General features: G+C 39.5%; 1 protein-coding gene across 13 annotated transcripts in view; it reads right to left on the bottom strand.

Annotated features, from left to right (window-relative positions):
* LOC125460282 (contactin-4-like) overlaps nucleotides 1-14,837 on the bottom strand; it is a 2,333,145-nt gene that overhangs the window by 349,794 nt on the left and 1,968,514 nt on the right. For all 13 annotated transcript variants that reach the window (XM_048547566.2, XM_048547564.2, XM_048547580.2 and 10 more), the window contains one exon: nucleotides 1,001-1,176. In XM_048547566.2, coding sequence (XP_048403523.2) covers nucleotides 1,001-1,176 — 176 coding nt within the window. The remainder of the gene's footprint in view (nucleotides 1-1,000; nucleotides 1,177-14,837) is intronic.

Below are 14,837 nucleotides of genomic sequence, written 5' to 3'. Positions count from 1 at the left end.
CATACAAAATCTCCTACCCTCCTTTTATGTATATACTGTATAAAAGACATATCAGAAAAATATTAACACAATGTGCAAAATAAATTTTCAAATACTTTTCTTGCTATATACTTTACAGATACTCAACCCTAGCAAAATATCACACCTATCTCAACTTGTGAATTTTGAACTTAGGAACTCTCTCAAAAACAAAATTGCTACATAAACTCTGATAGCTGGGAGACCTCACAATTTAAAACACTTGTGTTAGGATCAAAATTGCTCCTCTGAGCCGAATATTTGATTTTTCTAAACTGAACTCCTGATTCTTCTGAACTATTTGGAAATCCAAATTCCTAAATAGTAACTAGATACAGAATATTATCCATCTTTATCACAGTTTCATGGCACTTTATCCTTTGGCAGTGACTGGGAGCATCCATTTTGTTATAGCTATGGAAGGACTGCCAAAATCAATCCAAATATTACAATTATTTGAGACAACAAGGTGTGGAGCTGGATGAACACAGCAGGCCAAGCAGCACTTTAGGAGCAGGAAAGCTGACGTTTTGGGCTCTATGCCCAAAACATCACCTTTCCTGCTCCGAAGGTACTCCTTGACTTGCTGTGTTCATCCAGCTCTACACCTTGTTGTCTCAGGTTCTCCAGCATCTGCAGCTCCTATATCTCTATTACAATTATTTGCACAGGATGTGAGAGAAAGCATTTTCCTGCAAGAGGTATTGCTGTATTTACTCCTATCCTTTTGTGCTCAGTTGATAAACATCAATTCTGATATTTGTCTATTCAGGTGAGCATATGCACTAAGCTATTTGGTGACTTCTTAGTGTGTTAATAATGGCTTGTTTTATCTCATGGCTTTCGATCACATAGTCCAAATAAAGTTTCTCTCTTGCTCTCCAGAGTCATACCCAGAACTTATTTTGCACATTTATTTTGTAATATGCCACCTTTCCATGAGGGGATAAAATTAGATCATAAATCTGTGCGAGTCACTTACCCCTCCGACATTTTCAAAATGATCTCTATCTCTTCTGAAGTCTATAAGTTGACCATTAAATGACCACGAGAATTCAACACTCAATGAAGGATCATGGGAGACTTGGCACGGCAAGATTGTACTTTCACCCACAGTGACATCCATGTCTGACGGTGGTGTGGTAATTCTTGTTGGGTCTGTTGAGATTTGTAAAAGATAATTATCCATAAGAAAATGCCAAAACTTTTATTCAATCGCACAAATAAAATAATTACTGTGCAGAGCACAGTATTTATAAACGATCTGCTAAAAAGGAATGGCTGAAGACTCTTTGCCCTGGCTGAAGCTCAATGCCCATTGTTGTCCAACGATTCAGCTTTTGAGAAGGGCAAACCTAATGGAGAACACCATCATTTTTCAGACTGTCAGCAATCTCAGGTCTTTTGAAGAACTTCCGGTCTCCATGCATCAGCCTGACTGCTGGCAGGAGACAATTTGTCTTTACCTCCTCTGTCCAGGTATGCAGAATATGCTGATCTGACCACTGTGCAACCTTCTGCTCTGAACACTTGATCAGTTTAAAATAATTTTCATCTATTTTGATCATGTTTTGTTTGTTTAACACATCTCCCTCTTCACTGGCCAACACCTCTGTCTTAGGCTTGCTGCTGTGCTCTGGCAAAGCTCAGATAAAGCTGGAGAAACTGCATCTCATTTTCCACTCGGGGACACTGCAACCTTCTGGATTCTGTATTGATTTCAAAAACTTAAGCATTTTCCCCACACTTTCCTCCATTCACCCACACACCAACCCTTGTCATCATGTTCCCATCGGTTGAATTCAATAATTTGAGGGCCTGAAATTCTCCAACGTCCTAGATCTCCTTACCACAGACACCAGGCTTTGTTATCACATAGCCTACCATTACACACTACCTACTGTTAGTTACTAACAGTGTCCATTAACAACTAATCACCCTTTCAACTGGATCGTTATCAACTCTTTGGTCTATCCAACTGCTCATCTCTCTCTTTAGGCTCTATCTACCCATTTACTTTCATAATCTAACATTAACTCCTGACCATTTCCCCTCATCCTACCTTCTGCAGATAAACTGACATTTTCCTACCAACAAACACTTCTGACAAAGGGTCACTGGACCTGAAACATTAACTCTGATTTCTTTTCACAGGTGCTGCCAGACTTGCTGAGCTTTTCAGCAACTTCTGTTTTTGTTCTAGACTAATTTAAGTCCAATCCTTGAGAGAAATCTACCAGTCCTGGAGAAGAAGCTGGAAGTGCATTTAACTCGCTGTTGGGGGGAGGTGGGCCCAATCCCCAATGCTTGCCTGCCTCCACTCAAATTAATTTCTGAGCAGAAATGTACCTGATAGACCACTGTGTCGTGTGTCACTAATAGTGGCCCTGGAGTTGCCTATTAATGACCACTTGAGGACATCAGCCTGCTGCTACTGTAAGCGTCAAATCAGTTGCAGACTGGTTTGCTGATGAGGAGGGAAACAAGCAGGCTGCTTGTCAGTTTCTAGGAGGATTTTATCAAAGGTAGTCAGCGTCTGAGTGAGGCAATATGCCGAGATCAAGGGGTGGCCACTGAGAGCCACACTGCTGGCCTTGATTTGAACATCCCTGCACCCCTCATTTTGTGATCCCCATTCCTGGAAACCTCTCTGTCCTCATCAAGTCATACATCTTTGACTTGCATCACCAGTTTCCCAGGTAACATTCCCAGCAGTAGCCATGAACTTCGATGTATTGCGTTCAAAGCAGAAGCTGTCTGCCTCTAATTGGCCACACATCCTGTGGGGCATGACCTCTGCCCCTGGGAACTTGATTGCAGATAAAGGCCCAATATTGTCCTCTTAATTGTCTGATTGACAGAAAATAGAGCAGCCTTTCCTTCTCAGCATCAGTATCAATACTTTCTCAGGCAGCAATTAGAAGAATCTGATCTCCATCCCTTCCACTTATGTAGTTGATAATTGAGTAGCTTATGTCGTCACTACTGCAAATTAATTTAATTATGCTTTTAATGTGGTTCTTACCATCCTTCCTGAACTATGCTTTCCCCACATTTGACATTACATGGATAACTGTATAATCACCAACTACCAGAACATTCGGGATGATGCAAGTCCCCATCTTGATTCCTGTAAAGGTTATTTCTTTCTTACTGTCTCTCTTCTACCTGTTGTGATGACTTTATCTTGTGCATCAGATCTTTTCAAACCTGTAGTGGTCTCTTTTGTACAGAAATTAACAGGGCACTTGTCCAAACCCATTCTGTTTTCAGATCAGCTTTTCACTTCTGCCTTCATTGTCAAAACAACTTGTTCTCAGCTGGTGTGTAAGAAATCCAAACCCTTATGTTCCAAAACTAGACATTTGTGAATTTCACACATGCCCACAAATGAATCAAGAGCGCATTGTGTCTGACAGAGTCAAGTATGAAAAATTAAACTGCATCATTTCGTATACATGGATTAATTTCAAACAATTAGTATAACTTATCTTCACTGAATGGCATAAAACAATGTACTAACCATCCACATTATTGAGCAGTATTTTACTTCTTAACTGACCAAAGTTTTCAATAATGTTGATTTTAAAATGAGACTGGCTGTATGTAGCCCTGATCCTGTTTTATATCCCCTACAGCATGTTGCCCAACAATCACCGTTCATTGTCCAGAAACAGAGGCTTCACAATTTGGCAAATTCTGTAATACACTAGTGCATTGTTTGTCGTGTTCATACACACAAGTTAAAAGTTGAACTAGTAACATTTTAAATATCTGTCACTTCATTTATGTGACTTTAAAACTGATACTTAAATGTAATGCTTTTTCTGAAACTTTTGCGAAGGAATTTTCATAATTTTAAAACTACGATAATGGTTTTAAATTCTTCAATTTGTAGTTTATTCAGCTCATTAACTGGATCTTTATGTTTGAAATACCCGGTTGGTTTTTCAACGGGCACCAATTATCTCCCTTATTTTTTAAACTAACATTTCAAAATATTTGCTTATTTTTAAAATACATTTTGGAAGTTTGATAAGGCTGATGCATTTCAAATTTTAACAAATTTGAATGACCCCTGTAGCTTTCAAGCACTTGACCTTTTGTCTGCTTTTTCCAAGTTTCAACAACGTTACTCCATTCTCCAGGTGTGAATCACAACGTTAATTGTTCGCAGAATATTCAATTTTGGGAAAGTGCACTTTCTGGAAAAGATCACGAGATTGGAGCCCTGCTTGTCTCTTTCCCAGAGTAGCCCCACATAGTTGATGTCTGTCATTATACCTCCACTATTATCCCAGCAGACACCAATTAACTCATAATGAAGTAATAATTGAACTAGAGATTCTTGATTCTGAATATCTCTGCACTGCATCATGGTATGCAATTATCCACACAACCAGTTAAACATAAATGGCACTCAATGATGTATCTTCAATATGTACCAGACACAGAAATGATTATTTTTGCTGTGATACAGCTTTTAACACTCATCTTCCCTAAACCAATTTGCATTTTCCCAGAGGATACTATTAAGCAGTTTCTCAGAAGTGATTGAAAAACTGACATGAGAGCAATTCAATATTCTGTGTTTAACAAAATGAAGTGTGTTTAGTACTGAAGCCAACTGAGGGCAACGGACTGTAGAATTTCTTGAAGAAACCAACCTTGATGACCAAATGTTATTAAATGTTCTGTGCTGTGGGGCAAGTCAAAAAAATTAATCAGAGAATTAAGAAAAAACATTTTGTAACTTGTGTTAGAATGATTTGCAGTGCGGTTTCATAATATGAAAGTATTTAGAAAAGAATAGTTTTGACATATAATAGTTTTGAATTGATAGACATCTGTGACAACTGTTCTTTGAAGTCTTCAGTGTCACATTTTCCACATATACATTCAGAGCATATTTTTCACAGCTAATGATAGATGGTCGATTTAAACATTCATTTTTGGTATCTGCTTGAATTTAATCAATTAACAGTTTGATAGAACTATTGACAAGTCTGCTTCACTTGATACTCAGCAAATCATCCCATTAAAGAGATCTAATAGCCAAGAGAAAAATCATAATCCCTAAATGCATAGAAGAATGCGATAAAGTGTTAATTTCCACTAATACTGACAAAAGCACATATAGTTATTCTACTTTTCTTAAAAGAATTGTGCTCTAGTTGAATCAATCTCAGTTCAGGGATTTAGGAAAATCTGTTAAATTCTATGTCAAAACTGAAGTTTCCATATTTTGATCAACTTTTGGTTTCATTACAGAAGATGGTTTCTAAGAACCACTGGTTTCCATATTGCTGTCTGATATGGAAAAGGGTCAGTTCAACTGTCTGTCTTTGCTCTATTTTGTTCATGTTATTGTGTTCGGATGGCTTTCAATTCAATTTAGTCAGTGAGCCAATGTGTACAAATGGGTTGAGAATTTCAACTTTAATTAAAAATTTACTTTTACATACATTCTGTGAGTTGTTGCTTGTTTTCATACAAATATAACTGCTTGATGTATAGTGATTAAGTATATATTCAATGATGAATGATTTATTTGAAACAGACTTTACCTTGGAAGCCAGCCTAATGACTGAACTGGATCTGACTTTACTGCAGAATTTTGCTGAATGCCCATGTCTCATGATCAATGTTTCAGTTAAAGGCAAAAAGAGAGAATATCTCTGTTGTTTCACATTAACTAGATTCATAATTGCAACAACTGGGTGCTAAAATGCCCTGTTGGTACTTTTCAGCACTGACACAGATGAAATTGGAGAGTCAATGACAGGGAACTTAATTCACATGAGGTAAATGTAACAAAATAAATTAACCTAGAACAGACTTGTGCTACCCACTGGCCTCAAGCAAACAGTAACTCAAGTACCTGTCGACCTGAGAATGAGAGTTATTGCTCGGGTGCCTCTGATAGCAACATTCTCTTCCACCATCCCCCCAAACATCAATCTTGTTCTTTCCCTTCCTGTTTACAAGCCAACCTGTTCTTTTCTTTACCTCAATAATATGTCAGTCATTTCTTCAAGAGTCTGCATTGCTTGTTTTGCCTAACCTTCAGTTTGTTGGAAATGGACATTCCTCAACACACTCAGCATAAAAATCTCCATCAGTAGACATTTCACTGATTGAGGCAGCGAGGGGAAGTTTAGAGCAGAGGATTCCCTAGCCTCATGCCCATCCCTGAAGCAACTGGCTTGTAAGGAGCATACAGAGGTCCTGATAGTTGGAAATTATTCAACAGCACGCCAAAATGGTAGAAACCTGTGGAAGTGTTGGTATGCCACAATTTTTACGGGCTGGTTTACCTGTTAAATGAAATTGTGCTGTCATTCAGAAAAACTAATTAAATATCCATATCTTCCAAAACCGATGTTGTTAAATGATAGCATTATCCATTGGACCGGAATGACATCAATTGTGTTTTTAAGTTCCCTTCTTTTCACATTTACCTGTAATTTGTTAGGGCCATGCTGTATCCTTCCAGAAGCAGTCATTGATAGTTCAGCCATTGAAAAATAGGGACAATTAACTCCAAGAAAAAGAGAATGATAGAATCATGACACTGCAGCAAAAAGCTGTATAACCCTCCAAAGAGCACCTCACCCAGTCTGAGCACCTGACTGTATCCCTGTAAACTCCTGTTTAACATGGCTAATCCACCTAGCCTGAACATCCCTGGACAGTATGGGGCAACTTAGCATGGCTGCTCCACCCAAACTGCACATTTGTGGTCCGTGGGAGGAAATTGAAACACACAGTGCAAACCCATGCAGATAAAGGGAGAACGTGCAAATTTCACACAGTCACCCAAGTCTGGAATTCAACCTGGGTCCCTGGCACTGTGAGGCTGCAGTGCTAACCATTGATTTACCACACTGCCCATCTAACATGTAAAGCCAAAAACATAACAAGCATGCTCAACTAATATTCTTTTGCCTTTTCTCTTTGGAGTGCATGGGTGATTTATTTAACTGCGTGACCCTTCCCCCCAAATTATTTTGCATGGATGGCCAAGTACAAAATTTAAAGGACAACTTGTATCTGGTGTAAGCAGGGGCTTTTAGTTTGCTGCATTGCATACAGGAAATATTCTCTTCAACTGTTTTTCAACAAATAGGGAGGTTATGCTGCAGCTGTATGGGTGCTAATGAGGCCACTGCTGGAGTACTGCAAACAGCTTTGGCTTCTTTACTGGAGAAAGAATGTACTAGCACTGGAGGGGGTACAGAGGAGGTTCATTAGGTTGAGTCCAGAGTTAAGAGGGTGGGCTTATGAGGAGAGATTGAGTAGACTGGAGTTGGCGAGTGGGGGGGGGGGGGATCTTATTGAAACATATAAAATTATAAAGGGAAGAGATAAGATAGAAACAGACAGTCTGTTAGCACAGGCGTTTGAAATTAGAATTAAGGGATTATAGGCTCAAAATTAAGAGGAGCAGATTTAGGACTGAGTTGAGGAGAAACTTCTTCACCTCATGGGTTGTGAATCTGTAGAACTGCCTGTCTAATCAAGCAGTTAAGGCTTGTTTGTTGATTGTTTTTAAGGCAAAGATAGATCGATTTTTAAACAGCAAAGGACTTAAGAGTTATAGTGAGCAGGAGGACTAAGTGGAGCTGAATCCACAAAGAGATCAGCCACGACCTGATTGAATGGCAGAATAGGCTCAATGAACCAGATGGCCTACTCCTGCTCCTAGTTCTTATTTTGTGTTCTTATAATTTCACACTTCAGATGTTTCTTCTGGTTGCTATTTTTGTATTAAAATCAGAACAGTTGTTAAATGGAACTACGGGCAAATTTCACAGAAAGAAAGATAAACAAGATGACATTTTATTCTGGGGGGAGATAGAAATGATTAATGCTCAAGTTGGCTAAGTTTTAAAAGGCATTTTTCAAGGTAGAAACAAGGCCATAATTGAGCTGGTTTGTACACTCTTTAATACACTACGGATTACTTCCTCAGGAAAAGAGAAGTTTAAGACATTCTGAAGACGAATCATATTGTGCTGAAGACATTAACATTGTTTCTCTCCCCGCAGATGCTGTTAGACTTGATGAGCTCTCCATCACTTTCTGTTTTTATTTTGTTCAAGAGGAGATCTGACAGGAGTCATGATACGGTGGAGGATGTTTGACCTGTCTGAACTGATGAGTGAGTTCAATACAAGAGTCTTATATAAATAGAAGACAGTCATTCATAAATCAAATAAAGAATTTAGGGGACTTTTCTGTATATCTACAGTGGTGAGCATGTGGAGGTTGTCGCCTCATAGATTAGTTATTACAGATACTTAGCACTGACACTTTTAAGTGCTCATGTGTAGAGTAACATATCAGGATGAATGTGGTTAGCATTGGTTAGTCAGCAGAAGCAGACAGCAGAGATAAATATGTCATTTTATTTGTTTGACAAGCTCTGGTCAGTGGAGCATCACAGTAATCATTACCGTGGCTTTGACTATTCAAAATCCATGTCCATGACTTTGATGAAAGGATTAACTGCACCGTAACTAAATTTGATGATGAGACAAAGATAGGTCAGAAAGTAAGTTGTTATGAAGACACCAAGAAGCCACAAAATGATTTATATAGGTACATGAGTGGACAAAATAAAAAATAGGCAGATTGAGTATATGCAAGAAAATGTGAACTTGTCCACTTTGGCAAGAAGAATAAATTTCCCACAGTGTTCAGCGATGTGTAGGTTAGGTGGGTTATAGGGGGATGGGTCTGGGTGGGATGCTTTAAGGTTCAGTGTACACTTGTTGGGCCGAAGGGTCTGCTTCCACACTGTAAGGATTCTGTGATTGATGATCTGTGATCTATAATAGCAAAGTGGCACTTTGTTTGAAAGCAGTGAAACAAGAAAACTCTCCTGAAGAAACTTGGTACCGTGCTGCATGAATAACAAATGATTAGGAAGGCAAATAGAATGTTGCCATTTGTTGCAAGGGAGCAGAGAAGTATACAAGGATTGTTGCCGCTGCAAAGGACCTTAGTAAGAGCACATATAAAGCACTGCATACAGGTTTGGCTCCAAACCTAAGAATAGATACAACTGCATGAGAAATGCCAAGCAAGGTTAGTTCATTCTTGTCTGTATCCATTACAGTCAGTGGGAATGAGAGAAAGCGCACTGAAACACATGAGATTGTGAAGGAATTTGACAGGGTGTCTGCAAAGGATATGTTTCTCCTGGTGGAATAGAAAATTAGGTGACAGACTTTTAAAATTAAGAATCTCCCATTTAAAACTGAGTTCGTGAGATTTTTGTTTTCGCTCAGAGCTGTGATTCTTCTTAATTTAGTTCTTCCAAGAACATTGGAGACAGAGTCCCGGACCATACTTAAGTGCTAGCAAAGTCAATGCTTGTTCGACACGGGGGACAAAGGTTATAAAAATGGAGAGGGGCATAGATTTGAAAACCGAATCAGAATAGCCATGATCTTAAAGAAAGTAGGTTTGGTTGGAGGAGCCTAATGGACTATTTCTCCTCCTAATCTCTGTGTTTTTGTGGACTACAGTAGTTTGAGAAATTGGCTCATCGCACCACCTTCTCAAGGGGAATTATAGATAGGCAACAAAAGCAGGCTTCAAAGATGCGCACGAGGAAGAATAAGAAATAGGTGGAGGCAGTTCGAGTTGTGAGAGTGTTGTGTGGAGTATACACTTTGCCATTGATGTGTTGAATGGAATGGTTTGTTTTCGTGCGGTAGATTCAAAATGAGTTTCTCATTTCCTCCATTTTCTATCGAAGATACAGGCAAAGCATTGCATCATAATGCGTCAAAATATGTCAACCTGATTTTGCATAGCTATTATTCATTAGGTAAACACACAAACATTCTGTTTAAGCAATCTCCCATGAAAGAAAAGTCAGAGAAATGCCAGTTAAGCTGTTACAAAAAATTGTACAGCTGGTTATTTATACACACAATCCTATAATTACAAAGGAAATTCCAATCACTAATCAGATGAAATAAATTCCATTGTTTTCTGTTGACTGCCAAATGAGGGAGGCATGACTGCTGCGAGAGATTTTCACTCAGTTTTTGAGGTTTAGTTATTTGGTATCATATCCAACCAAGACAGCAGGTTGATGGACTACCCTCTTGAACTATTACTTCAAATTAAAGAATTTTCACTCCAGTTCCCAGAAGGCAAACCTACTGTATAAAAAAAGGTCACTCAAAGTCAACATGAATCATTACTACTCGCACAGAAGCATTGCAGAATAAGCATATGTGGAACATGGAAATACTCAGATTAAAGACAGACAGTTAAGATATTTCTGGAGAACTCTGAAATGCAGACACTTTTTGGCATTAAATTCTCTGCATATCAGCATTACTGAGTGAAATTGTTGGCCAGCAACCAGATCCCAGGAGCCTACAGATGTCATTCTAAATTATTCTGAAGCATGCGATGACAGATATGGAAGAATAGCAGGTTGATTCATTGGGTAATTTTCTTCTTTTTCTCCCCAGGGGAAATGTTTTGTCTCCATTCACCAATGCTGTAAAATTTTTCAGCTGCCCTCAAATATTTGAGAGGCAAACATTTATCTCCATCACTTCACGGTCTGTAGCTGTGTTATTAGGATGTCGAAAGTTTGCATTTAACCTTCCAGTTTTGTATACAAAGATAATCTTCCCCTCATAAACTCTTAGTATGCGGACAGTTTAATGCTCACAAGTGTAAAGGGAACTCGGAGGTGGGGGTGTTCCCAACTATCTGCTGCCTTTGTCCTTCGAGATGGAAATGGTTGTTGTTTGGAAGGTGCTGCCTGGGATCTTTGGTGAATTTCTGCAGAGCATCTTGTAGATAGTACACACTGCTGCTACTGAGCATCAGTGGTAGAGGGAGTGGATGCTTGTGGATATAGTGCCAATCAAGTGGGCTGCTTTGTCCTGGACGGTGTCAAGCTTCTTGAGTATTGTTGGGGCTGCATTCATCCAAGCAAGTGGGGAGTATTCCATCACGCTCCTGACTTGTACCTTGTAGATGGTGGACAAGCTTTAGCAGGACAGGAGGTGAGTTTCTCGCTGCAGTATTCCCAGCCTCCAACCTGGTCTCGTAGCCACTGCATTTATGTGGTAAGTCGAGGTGAGTTTCTGGTCAATGATAATTCCCAAGATGTTGTTAGTGGTGTTTTCAGTGATGGTAACACCATTGAATGTCAAGGGGTGGTGGTTAGACTGTCTCTTATATGGTGATGGTCATAACCTGGCAATTGTGTGGCCCAAATATTACTTGCACTTATCAGCCTATGCCTGGATATTGTCCAGATCTTGCTGCATTTGGACATGGGCTGCTTCAGTATCTGAGGAGTGACAAACATTGTGCAATCATCAGCAAACATCCTCACTTCTGACCTTATGAAGGAGGGAAGGTCATTGATGAAGCAGCTGAAGATGGTTGGGCCTAGGACACCACCCTAAGGAACTCATGCAGAGGTGTGCTGGAGCTGAGATGACTGACCTCCCACAGCCACGACCATCCTCCAATGTGTCGGGTATGACTCCAACCACTGGAGAGTTTGCCCCCTGATACCCATTGATTCCAGTATTGATAGGGCTCTTTGATACTGCACTCAGTCGAATACAGTCTTGATATCAAGGGCTGTCACTCTCACCTCACCTTTGGAATTTAGCTCTTTTGTCCGTGTTTGAACCAAGGCTGTAATGAGATCAGGAGCTGAGTGGCCCTGGCAGAACCCAAACTGGGCATCACTGAGCAGGTTATTGCTGAGTAGGTGGCACTTGATAGCACCGTTAATGACACATTCCATCACTTTACTGATAATCGACAGATGGGGCAGCAATTGGCCCAGTTGGATTTGTCCTGCTTTTATGTACAGGACATACTTGGGCAATTTTCCACACTGTCAGGTAAAAGCCTGTGTTGTAACTGTGCCGGAAAAGCTTGGGTAAGGGAGCGGCAAGTTCTATACTATTGCCGGAATGTTGTCAGGGCCCGTAGCCTTCGCAGTATCCAGTGTCTCCAACAGTTTCTTGACATCACATGGAGTGAATCAAATCAGCTGAAGACTGGTATCTGCAATGCTGGGGACCACCAGAGTAGGCCGTGATGGATCTTCCACTCAGCACTTCTGGTTGAAGATTGCTGTGAAAGTTTCAGCCTTATCTTGTGCACTGAAGTATTCCATCACTGATGGGCTCTTCCATCATTGAGGATGAATATTTGTGAATGGATAACTGAATGAATAAGTGAATGGGTAGTTGGGTAGATAGGTGGGTGAGTGAAGTGAATAAATGGCTAGGGTGTGTGATGCATTTAGGCAGATGAGCAAAGTGGCACATTAGTCATGGGGGGGGATCAGGTAGATGAGGTGGTTGTTGGGCTTGGTGATTATGGGTGAGAGTGTTCAGATTATCAAGTGGTTGGGGGATGGTGCTCGGAGGCGCAGGGAGGGTCGCAGTCCAATGGACTAAAGGAGAGTCCAGTGAGGGTCAGGATATGGTTGGAGGCTGGTCTGGGGATTATTTGTACTTAAGCTTGGATATTTCTTTTCTTTCAGCCTGTTGCCACTCAAAATTGGTGGCAGTCAGCAAAATGCATTCTCAGGTTGGATCCCAATAATGGAGGAGAAAGAGGTTAAGTCTCAGCTGAATTGAAACCAGCTGCTGTGTATGAAAGGAGATGTGCCAACCCATTTTGCTGCCATTTCATCTTTCTTTTAAATTATTCAAACAGGTAAATACTTCAAGATGATATCTATTTTAATATTCAGCCACCGTATTTAAAGATTTATAATCATACTTTCCCATTAACATTTGTATAACATTCATTATAGAAGATAGAGTCCCTGGAAGTGTTGGTAGTCCTGCCTTTCTCATGCCTTGAGGAATAACACATACAATTATTACTTTTCGTTTGTGTTGCTGATCTGCTGAATAATATGCTAGCTATTGTTATTTCTGACAGTTCTGAGAGGGTCATACAAATACAGAGGAAATACTTGAAGTTATGTCTCTCCTCCCAGTATATTTTCATTACTTTCATGAAATACATAATTGACATGAAATTTAATGGCTTGTATCAGGTATAGACCACATTAAAGTCATCCTTGTTGTCTTTTGGAGACCAATCTAAGGTATTTAAAACCTTCACCAACTGTGTGTGCTATTTGATCCTTGCATATTGAAAGCCAACAAAGTCGAAAAATCCTTCTACTGGCCACTGCTTTGGTCAATGTGCTGTGACAGATTCACTATTGGTGCAAATCTCCCCTCAATTAGTTTTATTGACTTCAATTTGTCATTTAATCACAACTAGCACTTAAAAAATGTCTGCGACACTCTTACTCAATATGATTGCAGAAATTTTATCTTTACTGTTCATATCAAAGTTTTTATACATTTGAATTCCAAAAACAAAATATAATCTGCAAGAAAAAGACAACAAAGTTGTCATCATTAATTTGAAAGGAATAATATGGTTAAAATCATGTTGACAGGGAAATGTTTTTACTCCAAAAATGTGAATTGGTTTTTCAAACAAATCTTTTCAAGTGTCAGTGAGTCTGTTATATATTTCTTCAATTTTCTATTATCTTTGTTCAAAATCACACAAAATAATGAAATCTGCTACAAATATAAATCATAGATACCATGGACTAAGTTAATTCTCTTCTAGTTTCATTGGCAAATCAAATACACCATTTACTTGCAATGTAAGATTAAGAACAGATCAGATCAACAGCGGGGCTGAAGAAAGAACTGAGGATCTAAATTTTTGGTCACTGACAGATTTTTTTTTAATTTGAAGTCGCAATTTGCCTTGAATTGGCAATTTTAAATACATGATTGTGTATTTGCTGTTCATTAGAGCTACATTATATTAAAACAAATTAGCACCAAACAGTCGCCATATTATTGTAGAGATTTAAAAAAAAGATTTGCAGTCAACTGTCAAGTTGAAGTGCAGCAACTATACAGCAATCAAAGTATTATTAATAGAAAACTGGACCTTAGGATCACCTGCTCCAAAAGGATGGCCTCCCTACGATTCGGTCATCCATTGTGAAAGCTCAACTTTTCAGTGCACAGCATGAGTGCAGGGGTGAGATGAAGAAAGCACTCAGACAGATGACTAACAGGACTGTAAAGCCACAAGGAGCATCCCCGTTCTGCTGGTATCCACAGACAGATTTGTTTTAAATAATTCAAATGTTTACCTTTATTGGTGTTTGCTCATCTGGAACTAACACATGAAGGCGTCTTTGTCAGCTATTCCAAAAGGATGGATTTCCCACAGTTAGGTTATCCATTGCGAAAACGCAACTTTTCAATGAACAGCATGGGTGCTGGGTGCACAGTTGCAGGATTGTCAGCTCTCTGATCACAACACTGACTTCCAGGCCTGAGAATCACTGCCATCCACAGAGCATAGAGGCCTGGGCAGCCGGAAAGGAAATGAGAGGGAATGCAGCTTCTTAGCTCTGAAGAAGTCACTGGACTCAAACGTTCATTCTATGTCTCTTTCCACATACGCTTACGGTCTTGCTCAGTTCCTTCAGCACTTTATACTTAGGTGTCACGCGTCCCACTTTCCTCCCACTTTGCATTTAAGAAATTGATACGTGCTTCTTCAATTTCTTTGCTGCTGTTCCAGCTTAACAGCCAATTTTTTTGAGGAACTTTGCTTCAATTAGGAATGAAGGAGGCAGATTAATGGCAAATTCATTTTCCCTACACAAAGTCTTTTTCTCTACATATCACATTAATATTTCACACAGGGAAAACCAAGCATACGTACAGCAGTATCATAAAGGATCCATCTTC

The sequence above is a fragment of the Stegostoma tigrinum genome, chromosome 11, assembly GCF_030684315.1.
Source record: "Stegostoma tigrinum isolate sSteTig4 chromosome 11, sSteTig4.hap1, whole genome shotgun sequence".
Lineage (NCBI taxonomy): Eukaryota > Metazoa > Chordata > Chondrichthyes > Orectolobiformes > Stegostomatidae > Stegostoma > Stegostoma tigrinum.
This window is presented reverse-complemented; position numbering and strand designations above follow the sequence as displayed.